The sequence below is a fragment of the Portunus trituberculatus genome, chromosome 11 (assembly GCF_017591435.1).
Source record: "Portunus trituberculatus isolate SZX2019 chromosome 11, ASM1759143v1, whole genome shotgun sequence".
NCBI classification, from domain to species: domain Eukaryota; kingdom Metazoa; phylum Arthropoda; class Malacostraca; order Decapoda; family Portunidae; genus Portunus; species Portunus trituberculatus.
The window spans coordinates 5795724-5818223 of record NC_059265.1 but is presented as its reverse complement, the minus strand read 5'-3'; the positions used below and the strand labels follow the sequence as shown (position 1 = coordinate 5818223).

The following is a 22500-nucleotide window of genomic DNA, read 5'->3' as shown; positions in this document are numbered from 1 at the left end:
ATGACACCTGTAAATGTAAGCACCTTACTTCCTCTCCCCACACACCTATTTATGCTGCTGCGTCGCGACTTCTGCCACACGCCAGCGGTTAGCCGAGGTAAGAGTGATCACCAGCTAGCCCTCCACCCTTTTGCTGACTTCAGTTTGATATTTGTGATACGTGTAACTAGTAAAGGTGCAATATTTGATCAATTCATATTCTCTCTCTCTCTCTCTCTCTCTCTCTCTCTCTCTCTCTCTCTCTCTCTCTCTCTCTCAGGTACAAGTATCCACTGAGAAGTCTGCTTAAAGTTGTTTGCCATGAAGACTGCTCTCATTACCGGCATAACGGGACAGGTATAGATATAATGAATGGTTGTTCTTATTTAAGAGATGACTGAAATTGGTATAACAGGACGTCCAACTCCTGATGCAGAGTCAACATGGTGTTTTGACTGTGAATGTAACGCTAGTAATCTCCACTTAAACTAAATAATAGTAGTTTTGTCACAGTCAAACAGTAATATTGCACAAGGAAATTAATGCATTCCTTACTGCACTGCCAAAAGATGGAGGATGGCGGCAACACACGCTCTCTTCTTGCTATGATCTTGTCTTACTATTGCAGGATGGCTCATATCTGGCTGAGCTGCTCATCGGCAAAGGTTACCAGGTGCACGGCATCATCAGGCGCGCCTCCACTTTCAACACTGGCAGGATTGCTCACCTCTACGATGATCCTAAGGTAAGGAGCAAAAAATCTTAAGGATACTGCCACCTGTTGACTGACTTGCATCTTGTACCTGTTGTTGTTCTTACCACCTTTAAAGATTTAGTAAGTTAGGATCAAACTACTGAAAAATCATGAAGCACAGTGCATTATATGCATACACGTACAATATATACATTGTATGTATCTGATATACACATGTGGTGAAAAAAGGATATTCTTCATATATGTAGATGCACCATGTAATTTGTTTGCTTCATGCTATTGTCACACATTTACGTATGTGAGCCTCGTATCTTCCCTTACGTAGAATTTTGCCCATACGTAGAGATAGGTGACCATAATTTACCCACACCACCAAAAAATACGTGACACTTTGTGATCTACCTGAAGCACGTAGGGTGCACTTACGTACATGTAGCAGCCGATGCACGTAGGGCATACGAGGTACTTAAGCGGAAGGAGGCCACGCCCCCTCCAGCACCACGTGCCGGTGTAGCGTAAAATCGTGTATCAACCCTACTGTACATGCGCCACTCAGGAGAAAAATATCGTGTACCCAGACGTTAGCATGCCTCGAGTCACCATCATGAACAGAGGCATAGAGCGCTTGTATATGCTGCATTTAAAGGTTTTCTCTCTCTCTCTCTCTCTCTCTCTCTCTCTCTCATATAGAAACTGAAATGTAAATACAATAAAATCATCTTCCCCCACCTCACATACGTTCTTTCTCTTTCCCTTATTTTCCTCTTACTCTCCCTCTTTCTTGTGGCATAAGATAAACTGCAGTACGGACTCAATAGTTGGTTTGAACAAAGAGCTTTTAAGAGTCTCACATCTAACCTTGAAATCTAGAGAACAACTGAGCACCGAGTGAGGCTGCGCCGCTGCGAGTAAGGGTAGTAGACGATTTTCCAAGGAACACGCTTGTACGCTACACCGGTGCCAGTAGGATAATGGTATGTGGCACGTAATTCCTGCACAGCATAACGAACGACGTGGTGAGTGCCTGTCACATATATGACAACCACACCTCCCAGAGAATGAGTTGCTGCAGCACTTTCATTAATCGTTGTATTCTATTCATATTTAAACCTGTATTTGTTAATTCTATCAATATAGATTACAATTTTCATTTACAACTCTCTGTAGGTATGTTGTGTCTGTCATTTCATATGCATATCATAAATTTTATACATTGCATTTAGTTTTTGCTATGCTTATTTAAAGTCACATAAAGGCTATCAAACAACAGCAAATTTTTAAGTATGTCCAAATTTGTTATTTTCATGTTTCACCTTCCATATTTCACTTTCCCTTTTCATTGTATTCGCTTTAGTTGTATACCTGTGTTCGTTACTTTTCTCAGTATAGACTGCAATCATTAACTATATAGTTTTCTATAGTTTTATATTAATTATAATGTTTTACATTATTTACGTTGCACTTGCATACTGTTTTTATTTCCAAGAAAAACAAAGGGTATGAAAACCAAGCTGCATAAATACACATTTTAATCTTCATTTACAGATTAGCACATGTGAAAACACTGACAGACAGACCACATACCTCTAAACATATCATGCACAAAGTGACACATACAAACACACCGATTAAAACACAGACAAAAAAAAAATAAATAAATAAACAAACACTACCTACTGCTGGGGGCGATGGGCTGGTGCGTGGAGGTCCGTCACACAGGCAGGCAGTCGGTGAACTGTCGACGTTTGGCCCACGCACAATTTTTATATGCCTCGTACTAAGTGGATGGACAGTGGCGGGAACCTTTGGGTTGCATGGTTTGGCGCGTAACCTCAGGAACTGCGTGCGTGCCAAGGTCGTGAGAGACTCGCGAGACTCCGACGTGGCAAGACGCATTAAGGGTACGTTTCCGGTACCATCCACGTACTACAGACCACGTGTTGCGGCTGTTCGCCCTATATTGACAGTTTGACCACGGTCCAAATATACATATATCTGGACCGTGAGTTTGACGGGGACATGCCGTGCCACCTGCTTATCGGCGAGAGGTACGTGGCGCCCGCACACATGCCCCCGGTACTACCAAGTACGAGTATGTTCCCCGCACCACAAGGGTGTTACGTGGTTTTTACGTGGTGTTTGCCGTATGGGCAAAATTCTATATACTGGAGGATATGTGGCTCACATACGTGAATGTGTGACAGCAGCATTAGTAACGTCTTTCAAGAAAAAATATATAGAAGAGAGAGAGAGAGAGAGAGAGAGAGAGAGAGAGAGAGAGAGAGATAAGGGCAGCTGGGAGAAAGTAACTTGCATTTCCAGATCCACAAGAACGGACGCATGCAGCTTCACTACGGGGACCTGTGTGACTCTGCCGGCCTCGTCAAGATTATCTCCAAAGTGAAGCCTGACGAGATCTACAACCTGGCAGCTCAAAGCCACGTCAAGGCAAGCTACTTATATCTTATTTTTAAGCACCTCTATTTACATTATTTAGCTTTGATTATTAAACTCTATTCTTAGATTATCTACTTAAGTATTCACAACATTCATCGATAGTAAATTTCTTTTCCTTCTGCTGCAGCACTTTAATTTGTCACTTGTGTTGTAAGACTTCTTTTTTTTTATATTTATGTACATAGTATATTTATAACATCCTTTACTAATTCATTTCTCTTTCTGTTGTGGCACTTTAATGTGTTCCTTGTGTTCATGGAGTTTTGTCTGTAGGGCAATCTTTTCATTACATTCAGTAATGATGGTATGTATTATTAATATTCTTTGCATTCTAACACAACTTTCTTTTGAAATATAGTACTAAAGGTTTATATTCCTTTTTTGTCTATTAATTTAGAAATTCAACATTTTCAGTATTGATCTCAACAGTGGTATTTTATTTGCAGTAAATATGTACATTCTACAAAGAAAGTAATAGAATGGTTGATCGTCGATAGCATTGTATATTAGCTAGTACAGCTCAAAAAATAAATATAATAAATAAGATAAAAAAAAACTATGCAAATCAAAATTTTATGATATGGCTTTTTATCTTGATGAAATTCCTCTAAGCTTGTTTTGTTTGCCAGGTATCATTTGACCTGGCAGAATACACCGGCAACGTGGACGCCATGGGAACACTGCGGCTACTGGATGCCATTCAGACATGTGGGATGGACAAGAATGTGAAATTCTTCCAAGCTTCTACCTCAGAAATGTTTGGCAAGGTACAAGAAGTGCCACAGAAGGAAAGCACTCCGTTCTACCCAAGATCCCCTTATGGTAGGAAGATCCTCTTTCTTTTCAGAATGTCGTAGAAAATCTTGATATATTTATCTGTAGGCATGCTTTTTTTATTCAAAAAGGGCCGTACTCACGGAGTAAATACCTAATGACGCCTTGTACGTCAAAACCAAATGCCTAAGTAATTTTGTGGGTATGTGTACGTCCGGTCATTACAAGACCTACGACGGTGTCCTTCTTTGCTTTGTATACAAACACAGTGCATTGAGATGTGTATTAAATTTTATGCCTTTCATCTTTAAAATATGCTAGCTTCATTATTTTTCAATAGCATAAGGGCTATCGTACTGCCGGTTGTACTCCATCAAGTTTGTTAAAATATTGTACTGTAAGATTATGAATAACAATTTAAAGCAATATATATATATATATATATATATATATATATATATATATATATATATATATATATATATATATATATATATATATATATATATATATATATATATATATATATATATATATATATATATATATATATATATATATATATATATATATATATATATATATATATATATATATATATATATATATATATATTGGGGTGGCGATACTGCCTGAAGATGAACTCTGAGACTGGTCGAAATGTCGCACAGTCCACTTTTGGACAGCTCCTCGGAGCACTACCACTTGAAAAAAGAGAGTTGGTTAGTCATATTGAAAAACTAACCAGAAAATAAACAATGCTAAGGTTGCTCTTGCATTTAACCTCGTCTGCCGTAAAGAGAATTTACTTCCTGGCTACACCGACATAAAACTCCATGACGAGAAAGCCAGAAAATTAGACATCAGTCATACTTTGGGAAGGAACTTGTGGAACGACAAATAGAAAAGACATCTCATCCATCAATTCAAAGAAGAACGCGCTACCCTCCAAGAAACATGGAACAAGGAAGAAGTAACATCAGTACGACGTAACACCATCAACAAGGAACTGACGCGACTAAAACAACAGCAATGTAAGGGAGTAGTAGCAAGAAACATCAGGAAACTGTTAAAAAAAAAAATAATAATAATAGTAATAATAATATATATATATATATATATATATATATATATATATATATATATATATATATATATATATATATATATATATATATATATATATATATATATATATATATATATATATATATATATATATATATATATATATATATATATATATATATATATATATATATATATATATATATATATATATATATATATATATATATATATATATATATATATATATATATATATATATATATATATATATATATATATATATATATATATATATATATATATATATATATATATATATATATATATATATATATATATATATATATATATATATATATATATATATATATATATATATATATATATATATATATATATATATATATATATATATATATATATATATATATATATATATATATATATATATATATGTGTATGTGTGTGTGTGTGTGTGTGTGTGTGTGTGTGTGTGTATATATATATATATATATATATATATATATATATATATATATATATATATATATATATATATATATATATATATATATATATATATATATATATATATATATATAAACCTCATCTTCTCTTCCTAACTGAAACACAGTTGTCTGTGACTACTGACAGCAGCCCTTTTCTGTTCCCTCCTACTTGCTCTATCCTCATTTTCAATCCAAAGCTGGATGTTGCGCATACGTGCGTAACGACACCACTTGCTCTCGTGCCCACAATCTTGAATCTTCAGAATTTTCTACCATCTGGCTAAGACTTCAATGTCACTCTCTAACTAAATTCATCTGTGCTGTATACCTCTCACCTAATTCCTCTGACTATGTAAAATTCTTTGACTATTTGACTTCCAAGGTGGAGCACATCTTATCTCACTTTCCTTTTGCTGAGATCTCCATTTTAGGGATTTCAATGTTCACCACCAGCTTTGGCTTTCATCTTCTTTCACTGACCAACCTGGTGAACAAACCTTCAACTTTGCTATCCTTCATGACCTAGAGCAGCTAGTGAAGTTCCCTACCCGTATTCCTGACCGCCTTGGAGACACGCCCAACATTCTTGATCTTTTCCTAACCTCCAACCCTTCTGCTTACTCTGTTAAACTTTCCTCTCCGTTGGGCTCCTCCGACCACAATCTAATTTCCGTTACCAGTTCTATCACTCCAGTGCAGCCTCAGGACCCGCCTAAGCGGAGGTGCTTCTGGCATTTTAACTCTGCTAAGTGGGAGGAACTAAGGCAGTACTATTCTGATTTCCTTGGGATGATTATTGTTTTCATGTCAGAGATCCTTCTCTTTGTGCCGAGCGCATAACAGAGGTGATTATCTCTGGCATGGAGCTATACATTCCTCATACTTTCTCTAACCCTAAAGCTAAAAAGCCTTGGTTTAACTCTGCTTGTTCTCGTGCTGTCAATGATAGAGAGGCGGCTCACAAACGGTTCCGTAGCCATCCAACTGCTGAAACTCATGCCCTATATATTTCTGCCCGTAATCATGCCAAATCTATTCTCCAACTTACTAAAAACTCTTTCATCAATAGAAAATGTCAAAGTCTTTCCAATTCTAACTCCTCTCGAGATTTCTGGCATCTAGCCAATAATATCTCTAACAACTTTACTTCTTCGTCTTTCCCTCCTTTACTTCATCCAGATGGCTCTACAGCTGTCTCTTCTTTTCTAAAGCTGAACTCTTCGCTCAAACCTTTGCTACCAACTCAACTTTGGATGATTCTGGGCATATTCCTCCTACTCCTCCACCCTCTGACTACTTCATCCCTAAAATTAAAATTCTTTATAAAGACGTTTTCCTGGCCCTCTCTGGCCTTGATTCTCGGAAGGCTTACGGTCCGGATGGAGTCCCTCCTGTTGTTCTCAAAAACTGTGCTTCCGAACTCGCTCACTGCCTGGTCAAACTCTTTCATCTGTGTCTCTCTACTTCTATTTATCCTTCTTGCTGGAAGTTTGCTCACATTCAACCTGTCCCTAAAAAAGGTGACCACTCCAATCCTTCTAACTACCGCCCTATAGCTTTGATTTCCTGCCTTTCTAAAGCCTTTGAGTCTATCCTTAATAGGAAGATAATGAGGCATCTATCAGCTCACAACCTTCTCTCTGATTGCCAGTATGGTTTCCGTAAAGGCAGATCTACTGGTGATCTTCTTACTTTCCTAACTGAATCTTGGTCATCCTCTTTTAGGGACTTCGGTGAAACCTTTGCTGTCGGCCTTGACATATCGAAAGCCTTCGATAGAGTCTGGCACAAATCTTTAATTTCTAAACTACCCTCCTACGGATTCTATCCTTCTCTCTGTACCTTCATCTCCAGTTTCCTTTCCGATCGTTCTATTGCTGCTGTAGTAGACGGTCACTGTTCTTCCCTAAAACTATCAACAGTGGTGTTCCACAGGGTTCTGTCCTATCACCCACTCTCTTTCTATTATTCATCAATGATCTCCTAAATCTGACTCAATGCCCTATCCACTCCTATGCTGATGATACCACCCTGCATTATTCAACAGCGTTCAACAGACGCCCAACCCAACAACAATTAAATGACTCAAGGCGAGATGCTATAGGACGCCTAACTTCTGATCTTTCACTTGTTTCTGATTGGGGCAGAGAAAACCTGGTTTTGTTCAATGCCTCAAAAACTCAATTTCTACAACTATCTACTCGACATAACCTTCCAGACAACTATCCTCTCTTCTTCAATAACACTCAACTTCCCTCTCCTCTACATTAAACACACTCGGTCTATCCTTCACTAAAAATCTAAACTGGAAATTTCACATCTCTACTCTTGCTAAATCAGCTTCCAAGAAGTTAGGTGTCCTATGGCGTCTTCGTCCATTTTCTCTCCCTCCCAGCTGCTTGCTCTGTACAAGGGCCTTATCCGCCCGTGTATGGAGTATGGCTCTCATGTCTGGGGATCCACACACAGCTTTACTAAACAAGGTGGAATCTAAAGCTTTTCGTCTTATCAACTCTTCTCCTCTAACTGACTGTCTTGATTCTTTAAGTCACCGCCGCAATGTTGCATCTTTATCTGTCTTCTACCGCTGTTTTCATGCTGTCTGCTCTTCTGAACTTGCTAACTGCATGCCTTCCCCCTCCTGCGGCCTCGCTGCACAAGACTCTCTACTTCTTCTCATCCCTATTCTGTCCATCTTCCTAATGCAAGAGTTAACCAGTATCTTCACTCCTTCATTCCCTACACTGGTAAACTCTGGAACTCTCTACCTGTGTCTGTATTTCCACCTGCCTATGACTTAAACTCTTTCAAAAGAGGAGTGTCAAGACACCTCTTACGTTAACTGGACCCTCCTTTTAGATTTTTTGTTTTTCTCTTTCTACTTTCCTCTTAACAGGGCCTGGCAACCAGCGGGATTTTTTTTTTCCAACACTTTGTTTGCCCTTGGCCAGTGCCCTTGTAATGTAAAAAAAAAAAAAAAAATATATATATATATATATATATATATATATATATATATATATATATATATATATATATATATATATATATATATATATATATATATATATATATATATATATATATATATATATATATATATATATATATATATATATATATATATATATATATATATATATATATATATATATATATATATATATATATATATATATATATATATATATATATATATATATATATATATATATGTATATATATATATATATATATAGAGAGAGAGAGAGAGAGAGAGAGAGAGAGAGAGAGAGAGAGAGAGAGAGAGAGAGAGAGAGACATACACATCCATTATTCCTGTTTTTTCCCTTTTTTCGTAATGCAGGAGTAATGCTTGATACAATCTTTCCAGGGGTGTCCAAAGCCTACGCTCACTGGATTGTCGTGAACTTCCGTGAATCGTACGGAATGTTTGCATGCAATGGTATAATGTTCAACCACGAGTCTCCAAGGCGAGGAGAAACATTTGTCACGCGTAAGATCACTCGCTCCGTGGCTAAGATTCACTTGGGACACCTGGACAAACTTGAACTTGGAATCATTGACTCTAAAAGGGACTGGGGACATGCCAAGGATTATGTGGAGGTGAGTGGCTGAGTACCGCTTAAGGCTTTGATTCTGTTAGGTATTTGACAAGCACTGTGAGAGACTTTTGAGAAATACGTAATTCATCATGATTTTAATTGTTTATCTTTAGACTGTTCTTGAGTCTGATTTTACAGATCAATCCCGCTTTAAAAATTTTATAATTACTTCCTTTGATCCAATTGAAAAAATGCGAAATTATTGTTGAAAACAACTAAAAATTATTGCCTAAATACTACATTAAATTGGTAAAACTAGGTTTAAAGCTAGTTTTTTTCTACTTGTGATTTTCTTAAAGCGATAAGACATTCATTTTGGTTTGCCTTCGTTTATAAGAACATAAACATCAAATACAAACAGGGCATGTGGATGATCCTTCAACAAGACAAGCCTGAGGACTTTGTCTTAGCTACAGGGAGAGTCCACTCAGTCAGACAGTTTGTGGAAACAGCCTTTAAAGAGGTAAGCAAATGAATCTGTAGCTAAACAAGAACTATAGCAACTTAAGATACTACAGTCAATTGTTCCAGTTCAACACTTACATTCTGGTGTTATGTTTTTTGGTGCTCACCTCAGATCGGAAAGGAGATCTATTGGGAAGGATCAGGTTTGGATGAGGTCGGCAAGGAGCGTGACACGGGTATTGTTCGTGTTTCCATCAACCCAAAATTTTATCGACCAGCGGAAGTGGTGAGTGAGACTGTCTAATTGTGATTTTATATGTGTAGTCCAAGTATGTTACTGAGAACAATGTTGTTTATGTTTCTTATAAACTAGAATATAATTATTCAGTAGGATGATTTTGTGGGAGTGACTGCAATGCATACCGAATCACAGAAATACAAGTTACTTGTACGAAAAAAGAAATCTTGCTATACTTATCGCTGTCCCTTCCTTATACTCTTTAATGACCGAGAAAGCACAGCACGGAACATGTCACCACTACTGGATAAACAAAGACGCTTGATAAAATTGACCAATGAAAAAAAAAGTACAATTTTCTGCCTTTTCTTAATGAGCTAACAAAGTTTAACAGTGTTAAGCACTGTTAGAGTTGTAGCACTGAAAATAATACGTGTTTTTCTTGCATTAGTTCATATTGTTTTTGTGAGTTGTGTTCCTCTCGTTGTCTGTAAGTCATACTGTATCCAACTGAGGTGGTAACATATTCCTCCTGTGGTTATATATATATATATATATATATATATATATATATATATATATATATATATATATATATATATATATATATATATATATATATATATATATATATATATATATATATATATATATATATATATATATATATATATATATATATATATATATATATATATATATATATATATATATATATATATATATATATATATATATATATATATATATATATATATATATATATATATATATATATATATATATATATATATATATATATATATATATATATATATATATATATATATATATATATATATATATATATATATATATATATATATATATATATATATATATATATATATATATATATATATATATATATATATATATATATATATATATATATATATATATATATATATATATATATATATATATATATATATATATATATATATATATATATATATATATATATATATATATATATATATATATATATATATATATATATATATATATATATATATATATATATATATATATATATATATATATATATATATATATATATATATATATATAAACGATCATTTACTCCTAGTTATGTCTAATAGCACTAGTTTTGTTCTGGATCAGTTAAGAATGTGCTGTGAACTTACCATCAAAGAATCGTGAACTCGCTGAATGTTTCCTTTTGTGTCTCACAACCCAAGGGGGCAATCACAGCCTGCTGTCTAAAGACAACTGTCCTCCTTCACACAAAATTACATGCACTTACTGTGCACACACAATTCACTTGAAATTAAAGAAAAGGCAACTCAATCACCAGATTCGGAGTTCCTTCTGGGGAGGGAATCATAAATGTCTCGAGTTCGGACCGCTCACTCGGTATCGACCATAAATGTCTTGACACCCTCCACAACCTTTTCTTCATTAACTTCTGCAACATTCGCGATCTTAGATCTAAATTTCACTCAATAGAACAGTGCTATTCCTCTACTAAACCTCATCTTCTTTTGCTCACCGAAACATAGGTTTTCGAGAGAACTGACAGTAGCCACTTTTCTGTTCCCTCCTACTTCTTCTATACGTCCTATAGTGCCCACGCTCTTTATTCTTCCGAGTTTCTACCATCTGGTTACTCTCTAACTAAACTTATCTGTTTTGATTCTCTCTCTCGTAACTTCTATGATTATAAGATATCTTGGACTATTTAACTTTTAAAGTGGAGCCCATTCTGTATATTCCTTCGCGGAGATCTCCATCCTTGGAGATTTTAATGCTCACCAGTACTACCTTTGGCTGTCTTCTCCCTTCACTGACCATACTGAGGAACAACCCTGCAAATTTACTATTCTCCATGAGCTAGAGCAACTGGTGCAGAACCCTACTTGTATTTCTGACCATCTTGGAGAAACGCCCAACATTATTGATCCTTTCCTTTTGTTCATGCTGTTAACCTATTTTCTCCGTTGGGCTCTTCCGATCACAAACTCATATCTCTATCTTGTTCTATTTATCCAATTTAAAAATCGTTCAAATTTCAACCACCTTTGGGACTTCCGTCATCTGGCCAAAAACACCTCCAGTATCTTTACTTCTTCATCTTTCCATCCTTTATTTCATCCTGATGGCACCACTACTATCACATATGTCTCTAAAGTTGAACTCTTCTCTCAAACTTTTGCTACCAACTCTATCTTGAGTAATTCTGGGTTTGTTCCTCCTTTTCCTCCTTCACTTCATTGGTTCAATCATATCTCTTCGTAGTGTTTCTTTTTTCATGCCCTCGCTACCCTAAGCTCTCTTAAGGCTTATCGACTTGATGGGGTCCCTCCTTTTGTTCTCAAAAACTTTGCCTTCGTGCTTACATCTCGCCTGGTCAAACTCTTCCAACTCTGTCTATCGATTTGAACCTTTCCTTCTTGCTGGAAATTTGCCTACATTCAGTCCCAAAAAGGGTGACACTTCTACTCCTTCAAACTACCGCTCTGTAGCTTTAATCTCTTTTTTTATGCAGGAGGGGCAACTCGCCAAGGGAAAAAAAAAAAAGGATAATAAAGGCCCACTAGGTTACCAGTTTCCTTAAAAGTCAAGTGAGTTATCCAAAATTCAGGGACAAATGTCTTGACACCTCCCTCTTTAAAAGAAGTCAAGACGTAAGAAGATGGAAATACGGAAGCAGACAGAGAGTTGCAGAGTTTACCAGAGAAAGGTATAAATTATTGGGAATACTGGTTAAATCTAGCAATAGTGAGTTGGACAGAATAGGGACGAGAGAAAGAAGAAAGCCTTGTGCAGCGAGGTCGCAGGAGGAGGAGAGGCATGCAATTAGCAAAATCAGTAGAGCAGTTAGCATGAAAATAGCGATAAAAGATAGAAAAAGATGCAACATTTCGGCGGTGAGAAAGAGGCTGAAAACAGTCAGAGGAGGGGAGTTGATGAGACGAAAAGCTTTTCATTCCACCCTATGTAATAGAACTATATGAGTGGGACAACCCCAAACATGCGAAGAGTACTCCATACCAGGACGAATAAGGCCCTTGTATAAAGTTAGCAGATGGAGGGGCAAGAAAACTGGCAGAGACGCCACAGAAAGCCTAGCTTCATAGAAGCTATTTTGGCAAAGATGAGATGTGAAGTTTCCAGTTAAGATTATGAGTAAAGGACAGGCCGAGGATATTCAGTGTGGAAGAGGGAGAGGTTAAGTGTCATTAAAGAAGAAAGTATAGTTGTTTGGAAGGTTGTGTCGAGTTCATGAATGGAGGAATTGAGTTCTTAGGAATTGAACACTGCTAAGTTTCCTCTGCCCCAGTCAGAAATCTTAGAAAGATCAGAAGTCAGGCGTTCTGTGGCGTCCCTGACTTATCTGATGACTTTGTGAAGGGTTGGTCGTCTAGGAAAGGACGTGTAAAGATGTAGGGTGGTATCACCAGCGTAGGAGTGGACAGGGTAAGAAGTTTGGTTAAGAAGATCATTAATGAATAATAGAAAGAGAGTGGATGACAGGACAGAACCCTGAAGAACACCACTATTAATAGATTTAGGGGAATAACAGTGGCCGTCTACCATAGCAGAAATAGAACAGTCGGAAAGGAAACTTGAGATGAAATTGCAGAGAGAAGGATACAAATCGTAGGAGGTCAGTTTTGAAATCCAAGCTATATGCTAGACTCTCAAAAGCTTTTCATTTGTCTAACGCGACAGCAAAGGTTTCACCGAAATCTCTAAAAGAGGATGACCAAGACTCAGCAAGGAACGCCAGATCACCAGTAGAGCGACCTTGACGGAAGCCATACTGGCGATCAGATAGAAAATTGTGAAATGAAAGATGCTTAAGAATCTTCCTATTGAAGATAGATTAATAAACTTTAGACAAGAAAGAGATTGAAGATATAGGACGGTAGTTTGAAGGATTAAAACGGTCACCCTTTTTAGGAACAGGCTGAATGTAGGCAAACTTCCAGCAAGCAGGAAAGATAGAAGTTGATAGACAAAGTTGAAAGAGTTTGGCCAGGCAAGGTGCAAGCACCTTGCATAAGCGGGCTCCCTGCACAATATTTTCTTTTATCTCTCACCCTATAATGTCTAACTCTTTATTGCATGAGTTATCAGGTACTCTCAATCATTCATATCTTTTTTTTGCTAATCTCTGAAACTCCTCGCCTGCTACTGTACTTCCAACTTCCTATGACTTGACTTATTTACGAGGAAAGTTTCAAGACTTTTACCCCTTTGCTTTGAATAACTTTATCAAACCTGCAAGGGAACTGGCAGCTAAGTGGGCCTTTTTTCATTTTCTTTCTTGCTCTTAGCCAGATCTCCCCTCTCATATATATATATATATATATATATATATATATATATATATATATATATATATATATATATATATATATATATATCATTCCTAGTCCCAACACTTCATGGCCAGTTTTTTTAACCGTTTGTGTTAGTATATTTCAACACCAAGCCCACAATTTTATCTTCTCTTGTCAACTTTGCAAATGTGTTTTTAAATTCAGAAAAAACGATATAATGTGGTGTAAGGAGAACACAATGCCAACAGCTCTTTTAGCACATGTTGGCACCCCTGGTGTCTCATGGGTTCGCCAAAGGAATCAGCCTTTATATATATATATATATATATATATATATATATATATATATATATATATATATATATATATATATATATACATACATATATGTGTTTACATTTGTGTGTGTGTGTGTGTGTGTGTGTAGGAAGATAGTTAAGTAGGTAGATAGATAGATGGAAGGATATATATATATATATATATATATATATATATATATATATATATATATATATATATATATATATATATATATATATATATATATATATATATATATATATATATATATATATATATATATATATATATATATATATATATATATATATATATGTGTGTGTGTGTGTGTGTGTGTGTGTGTGTGTGTGTGTGTGTGTGTGTGTGTGTGTGTAGGAAGATAGTTAAGTAGGTAGATAGATAGATGGAAGGATAGATAGATAGATAGATAGGTAGATATAGACAGATCAATAGATAGATACTTTTTTTCTAGCTTCTATTGTCTTTATCTTTGTTTTAGAAAATAGCAAATATTCCAAGTTCTTTCATTTAGAATAAATTTTATGATATAATATATATATATATATATATATATATATATATATATATATATATATATATATATATATATATATATATATATATATATATATATATATATATATATATATATATATATCTGCATGTGACTTTCAAGCTATTACAATAAATCATTGATAATGAGATATATGAAATTTTTGTGGAAAAATTTACAGCACCATTAAAGGGCTCACTGTTCCTTAGGATAAGCCAAGCTGCCCGGTGCGCTCCCCCCAGCGGGTTGGCGAACCGCCAGTTGATAACACACCGGACGTAAGTGGCAACTCTTCCGTTGTCAGGGAACAAGGAAAGAGCAAATGGACTCCTTCCCCTACATGCACACCTGGAAACCTGTTATTATTATCACATCAGTTACTATTACCACTGCACACTTGCTTATGTTCAGGAATCGGTGCACAATAAACACGTTTTTGAGAAACACTTGAGGAATCACGAACTGGATGGGTCTGCCATTTTTCCAGATGTCACAAAATTATGATAAGTATTGTCTGTCAAAATAAAAGTTTTGCCATTTTCACTGCCATTTAGAATTATGCAGATCATCAATGATAACTATAACACCATTTATTGATTTCTTAAAGCTCAAACAACTGGTCACTATTCTTGCACTACTTCGTGAACCTTAAATGTCCAGTTACTGGCACATTCCCTGACAAAGACTCATGAATGGCAAGTGATGGTTTGATGCTCAATGATTCACTGGCAATAGTGTTTACTTTCTGCGCTTCAGGTTTTTTCACCACACTGCATGACAAAAAGAAACTGCTTTTATTTATTATATTTGTTTATATTTGTTGTTGTAGTTGTTTTCGTTGTTATTGTTGTTAGTGGTGTTTTTATCTTACCACCTACATCCTATAATCTATTCCTGCAGGACTTTCTACAAGGGGACGCATCAAAGGCCCTGCGGAAGATGGGATGGAAACCGACACTTACTTTTGAGGTAAAAATCACGTCGTGTACCAGATGATGATTGAGACATCCAGGCTTGTAGCACTGCATAACTTCACAAAAAGTTACACACCTGCTACCACAAATACAGAGTGAAAAAAATCACTAACTATATAACAATACAACATCTTGCTACATGGAGATGAGCGATCATTGCTTTACATCCAGCAGAGAACACCAACCAGAAACATCCAAGACCTCCTCGCTACATAGGTATCAGTGTCATCTCGCTAGGAAAGAAGAAAAAAAAAAAAAAAAAAAAAGATAGAATTAAACTAGATAAAACTTATCAGGTCAACGGTCTGCTAGATATATTAATTGATAATACATTTAATTATGCATTTAGTAGCCAGCTGAAGTCACATTTAATGGGTGAATTTTTTTTGTTTGTTTTTAATATTAACAAAACTATGTATTATAACTCCTAAAAACATAAGAGACTCATTGTCATGTTGTTTAAAATTGTTCTGTCATGATATGCTTAAAAGACAATAGCTACACGTACACACATAGAAGCAAAACAGTCAAATTTGTTGAGGCTTGGAAACACCAGCATGACGCTAAATTCAATTAACCTAAACTCAAAACATTGCGAATGTTTTTTAAAGTTTTAAACTGTGATTAGAGAATAAGAATCTGAATTTTTCATGCTTATTCATATCTTTCCCCGTTATTACCTTCCAAATTTCAGCTTGATGCATTTATTTATGAGATGCAATAAGGTATTCGTACATTCTCGGTTTAAATTCAGATTTGACATGCTCAGTTATGTACAAATAAAAAATACACTCCACATACGCTTCAAAAGAATAGGTTGAATAGCTACTGAAACCCTCCCTCTTTTTTAGATTTACCCATTAATACCATTCAGTAGAAGAGTTGAAATTCATAAAATTCTGAGTTGTAATGTCATATGGTGTGAATAGCATTATGACTGGACACGTCTTAGCTACAAGATTCATCCACCTGAATATAATTTTGTTCGCTCGTAATTACATTTGATAAGCACCCATCACTCTTGCCGTGTATAAGAAAGATATTACTTGCAATTCCCAACCATGCACTATATAAACTTGACTACCTGATAATTATTGTAGGTTACCATGAAACCGGCAGGAATTAGGCGAGTCTCGGATACGTTATGTGGTGCTCGCCTTGGGCATAAAGACTGTGCTGTGACTAACTAACTCTAAAAGTTTTCCATTTCTGTGGCACCAATATTTGATAATTTTCTGGATTCATTATGGTGCTGAGAAATGTTGATCCCTATTAAATGCCACTTTGAGCTAATCTTCTCTGTTTCTGTTGGTCTTCCACAAGCTGCCTTGCCTCCTATCCTGACAATTCTCTCTTGTCCATCACAGGACCTGGTGAAGGACATGGTCGAACATGACATTGAACTGATGAAGAGCGATCCAACAGCCTAAGATTTGCCTCTGTTCTCCACTTTGAGAAACAATTGTGTTAGTGGATGATATTGTCTCTATGTATCATTTTTTTTATTTCTTTTAGTATTTGATTTTTTTTTCACCACCAGTTTGTAAGTGTTTAATGATGAACAGGAAATGGATTGGCTACAAAGTAATGGAAACGAAATTCTGGAAATCTTATATTCAGGGATAATTTTAATTTGTGGGAATAATGTAAGTTTGCCTGAACGCCTCGATGACGCAGCAGCGCTGTCATGTTTTTTTTTTTTTTTCTTTATTCCACTTTTACTAGTATGTTTTGTTTGCTTCTCTTGCTGTAAAATTAAACTTATATTCCTTTTGGATGTGTTTTTTTTTATTGTAATAGTTCTAGAGGCACAGCACGAATAGGCGAAGCCCTTTGAACTTCAGGTTTATTTGTCCAAGACCAAGATTTAGGTGTTTGGAGCCTTAGTGGATGAAACAGTACAGTCCGCCCATGCTTGTAGTGAGGACATTCAGATCTCGGAAACCTTCACATACCTTGGTAGTGCAGTGCGTAACGACGGTGGGTCGAGCCAGGAAGTTATATGGTGGATTGGCCTGGCCCACGGCGTTATGGACTCGCTCAACACGAGTATTTGGCGATATTAGTACTGTGCATATGGACAAAAATTCGGATCTTCAAGTGGCTGATAATCCCTGTCTTACTCTATGGTTGTGAGACATGAACGCTGAACACCGATCTGAAGAGGCGAATTGGTGTCTTTGGTACTAGATGCCTTCGCAGGATCATGGGGTACCGCTGGTAGGACTCTGTGTCAAATCAGCCATTGCTCCGCTGATTCGAGGCCAATTACCAACATAGTCCGTCAACGCCAAGTGCGACTATATGGGCATGTGGCACGCTTCCCGGAAGCCGATCCTGCATATCGGGTTGTCTCCGAAAGGGATAACTCAGCATGGATGAGGCCAATGGGACGTCCACAGAACTTATGGCTGCAGCAAGTTGATATCTCTTGCTGGGAGTTACTTGGCACGAGAAGGGAGCCTGCATGGAGACTCTGGATGCGTGATCGCTTGTAGTAGCGCCATAGGGTAGGCGAGGAGACGCGCTTCCCGGCGTTTGCCTCCCAATAATTGAATGATTGATTGGTAATGTCGAACAGCAACTTTTCTTGGCACCACATCGCCTAAACTTTTATTCAGAGTTTTTAAACTTTAATGGCAATTACAACGAAGCTAGTCATTGTCGGTTCCCTCAAAATATACGTATGACTCACCTTTCATAGAAGTAGTAGTAGTAGTAGTAGTAGTAGCAGTGGTAGTAGTAGTGTGGTGGTGGTGGTGGTGGTGGTGGTGGTGGTGGTGGCAGCAGTGGTGGCAGGGTGGTGGTGGTGGTGGTGGTGGTGGTGGTGGTGGTGGTGGTGGTGGTGGTGGTGGTGGTGGTGGTGGTGGTGGTGGTGGTGGTGGTGGTGGTGGTGGTGGTGGTGGTGGTGGTGGTGGTGGTGGTGGTGGTGATGGTGGTGGTGGCAGTGGTGGTGGTGGTGGTGGTGGTGGTGGTGGTGGTGGTGGTGGTGGTGGTGGTGGTGCAGTGGTGGTGATGGTGGTGGTGCGGTGGTGGTGCTGGTTGTTGTAGTGGTAATGGTAATGAGTGGTAATGGTGGTGGTAATGGCGGTGCTGCTGCTACTACTACTACTACTAATAGTGAGTAGTGGCAGTGGCAGTGGTAGTAGTAGTAGTAGTAGTAGTAGTAGTAGTAGTGTGGTTGTAGCAGTAGCAGTAACAGTAGTAGTAGTAGTCGTAGTAGCAGTAACAGTAGTAGTAGTAGTAGAAGTAGTAGTAGCAGTAGCAGTAGTAGTAGTAGTAGTAGTAGTAGTAGTAGTAGTAGTAGTTGTTGTTGTAGCAGTATCAGTAGCAGTAGTAGTAGTAGTAGTTGTAGCAGTATCAGTAGGAGTAGTAGTAGTAGTAGTAGTAGTAATAGTAGTAGTAGTAATAACAGTGATAGTGATAGTAGTAATAGTATTTTATTGACAACAAAAAATGTACAATAATCTTTATAAAAGGCACAAAATGAACATTGGTCCAGCACAAATTCAATAATGCCTTGCGAGTTCTTTAACTGTAATCTGTACTGTAAACAATATAGCAAAACAAAAGCATATTAAAATACCTTAACTCTTTCACCATTAAGAAAACTAATTAAAATTATAGTCATCTAACAAGTGAAACAGATAAAACATCGTAACCCCAAAACATGATCCTTTAAGTGACTGGAGTTTTTTTTTTTTTTATCCTAAGGTTAACGCATTTAGTAGTGGAAAAACACCGTGTAGCGCCTTCCTAAGAGTAGCTCATAAATCACTGAGTTCACAATTAGGATTCACCTTGTGAGTTTCTCTGTATGACTCACAAATTTAGCTTCCAACTATGAGAAGGACTTTCAAGTTACGAATGGCTTTAACCAAGAGGAGATGAGATGTTTGAATTTTTCTACATACCGGCCCTCGGACCATATCAGAAGGTATTCTCAAGTATTGATTCTTGTCTCAGATCAACTTTTATTCTTAAAGTTGTGCTTAAAGTTGGTCTTAGATTTGAGATGCCAATTCAATCAAACAAAGATGGCCGTCCGCTAAGGAGCCCAAGCCCATCTACTAAAGATTCATCAGCCCCGTCTGCATGTTTTAGATGACTTGATTAATTCTACACTGTTGGATATAAGAGACTACACCTGCGGAAGTGTTATTCGTGATAGACTTGACGGGAGATGTCTTTAAAGAGCTGTACAGGAAGGAATGATGCACTGACGCTGATAATTAAAGTAATAAATAGTGTTATTTAGCGAAGATAAAATGCATCTCTGTAACAATGAGTTACCTTGTGTTGTTTTGGGGGCGTCTCATTTGCCTTCTGAGTAACAGAGCCTCATGCAGCTTTTATGCACCCTTCAGGGTACCTCTTTCATGATACTGTATTAGCATTTTCGACTAGGGAATCATTTCCTTTATACTGAATAAAAAGAATAAGAAAGGAAGCACCGTTGTGTGGGAGCAATGGAACAGCGCTGGTTCAAGAAATTAAACACTGACAAAAAATACACGCACCTTGAGCGCGATTAATTTTACTCATACTATACCTATTTACAAATTCATATGTTCGTATCCTTACAAAATCTATAAAAAAGTTATTGTATTTGTTAATTCATTAAAAATATAAAAAGCGTTGCACTATTTACTCGAAATTGAGAAATATTTCACTACTTTGCTTTTTACCATTTCATACTTTGCTTTTTTGCCATTTCACACTTAGACTTAAAGTTCGTTTCAGACAAGGATTTGAAATTTTTAAGAGATGGGCATAAGTCTGAGATAAATACTTTTTTTATTAATATGATCCCTGAGCTGTTTTGGAGAAAACTTTATGAAAGCTCTTCTTTAAAAGCTACTCATAACTTCACAATGCCCCTCATACTTGTGAGTCATACAAAAAAACTCATAAGGCGACTCCAACTGTGAACTGAGTGATTTATGACCTGTTTATAAGAAGGGGTTATGCAATATAGCTATCGCTACTAATAGCGCTAACACTTTGTAATAAATGCTCCTAACACGATAATAACGATACTGTGGGTCGTTGTTATCACCTAATAGTAAAGATTAGATAAGTTTCGTAGTCTAATACTTGCGAAAAAAAAGATAATAATAATAATAATAATAATAATAATAATAATAATAATAATAATAATAATAATAATAATAATAATAATAATAATAATAATAATAATAATAATAATAATAATAATAATAATAATAATAATAATATCTCGAAAAGAATATGTGTGGCAGATGTTGCCCAAGCCACGTTGTATTATAAACTATGATATTTTTAATCACTCAACACAGTCTATCTAGTATGAAGTTATATTTCATGATTATATGCTATAAAAGTTTTGTGAACGCCAATTATTGTGTATTGTAAATATTCATATGCTACATGATAGCTGAGTAACATATTTGGAGACTATAATCAAAATGTTAAAAGAATGTGGCTGACGTTCGTCATCATTCGGTTACACCTTGTCTTTTTTCGTTTGTTATGGTTAACAGGATCTATACCTACCATTAACATTATAATGATTTCAAACAAGTTTTAAGATTCGCCTTTCATATCCCTGAATCTAAACAACTTGTCATAATTTAACATAATCTAGCCTTTAAACAGTCTGATGTGTTGAAAAGTGACTGGCAATTATTCTTTCAGACTGGAAATATACGTCAGACTCGTCCCGGTTAGGTTAGATTAGGATGGGTACACATACAGAAATTTTGTGGTGACCACTGAACATAGAAACTGTCCTCTCTGCGGGCAGATTTAGCCTTGTCAATAATGATTTTGAAACCAAAATTTAAGCTGTCATCTCTCTACGAAGCACTCGACGGAAGGAGCTGACTGTATCCCATTCCCAGTAGCACCCTTGAAGGCGGCGCTCACCCTGCATAGCGTTATATCCTGTCCGACCATGCAATACGCGTAGGTTGTCAAAGACAAGCAAATCCCCTGGAGAGAGAGAGAGAGAGAGAGAGAGAGAGAGAGAGAGAGAGAGAGAGAGAGAGAGAGAGAGAGAGAGAGAGAGAGAGAGAGAGAGAGAGAGAGAGAGAGAGAGAGAGAGAGAGAGAGAGAGAGAGAGAGAGAGAGAGAGAGAGAGAGAGAGAGAGAGAGAGAGAGAGAGAGAGAGAGAGAGAGAGAGAGAGAGAGAGAGAGAGAGAGAGAGAGAGAGAGAGAGAGAGAGAGAGAGAGAGAGAGAGAGAGAGAGAGAGAGAGAGAGAGAGAGAGAGAGAGAGAGAGAGAGAGAGAGAGAGAGAGAGAGAGAGAGAGAGAGAGAGAGAGAGAGAGAGAGAGAGAGAGAGAGAGAGAGAGAGAGAGAGAGGAGAGAGAGAGAGAGAGAGAGAGAGAGAGAGAGAGAGAGAGAGAGAGAGAGAGAGAGAGAGAGAGAGGAGAGAGAGAGAGAGAGAGAGAGAGAGAGAGAGAGAGAGAGAGAGAGAGAGAGAGAGAGAGAGAGAGAGAGAGAGAGAGAGAGAGAGAGAGAGAGAGAGGAGAGAGAGAGAGAGAGAGAGAGAGAGAGAGAGAGAGAGAGAGAGAGAGAGAGAGAGAG

The 22500-nt window shown here is 36.7% G+C and overlaps 2 protein-coding genes across 2 annotated transcripts in view; one reads left to right on the top strand and one right to left on the bottom strand.

The window, feature by feature from the left end:
* Positions 1–30: 30 nt before the first annotated feature.
* LOC123502463 (GDP-mannose 4,6 dehydratase-like) lies at positions 31–17705 on the top strand. The gene is made up of 11 exons (XM_045251604.1): positions 31–97; positions 260–336; positions 608–724; positions 3017–3142; positions 3781–3973; positions 8879–9111; positions 9472–9573; positions 9688–9801; positions 15168–15236; positions 15859–15927; positions 17300–17705. The coding sequence occupies exons 2-11, from the start codon at positions 301–303 to the stop codon at positions 17360–17362; spliced, it is 1122 nt and encodes a 373-aa protein (XP_045107539.1). The 5' UTR covers positions 31–97; positions 260–300; the 3' UTR covers positions 17363–17705.
* Positions 17706–19353: 1648 nt separating this feature from the next.
* Positions 19354–22500, bottom strand: part of LOC123502521 (gamma-butyrobetaine dioxygenase-like) — an 8227-nt gene continuing 5080 nt past the window's right edge. Inside the window, exon 5 of the mRNA XM_045251644.1 lies at positions 19354–21905. Coding sequence (XP_045107579.1) covers positions 21754–21905 — 152 coding nt within the window. The 3' untranslated portion in view covers positions 19354–21753. The remainder of the gene's footprint in view (positions 21906–22500) is intronic.

What these genes read in the sequence shown, in the direction of transcription:
- LOC123502463 (XM_045251604.1), top strand. Translation starts at nt 301, where the DNA reads ATGAAGACTGCTCTCATTACCGGCATAACGGGACAG. An exon ending in TTACCGGCATAACGGGACAG is followed by an intron (nt 337 to 607) that starts GTATAGATATAA and finishes TTACTATTGCAG; the next exon opens with GATGGCTCATATCTGGCTGA. An exon ending in CAGCTCAAAGCCACGTCAAG is followed by an intron (nt 3,143 to 3,780) that starts GCAAGCTACTTA and finishes TTTGTTTGCCAG; the next exon opens with GTATCATTTGACCTGGCAGA.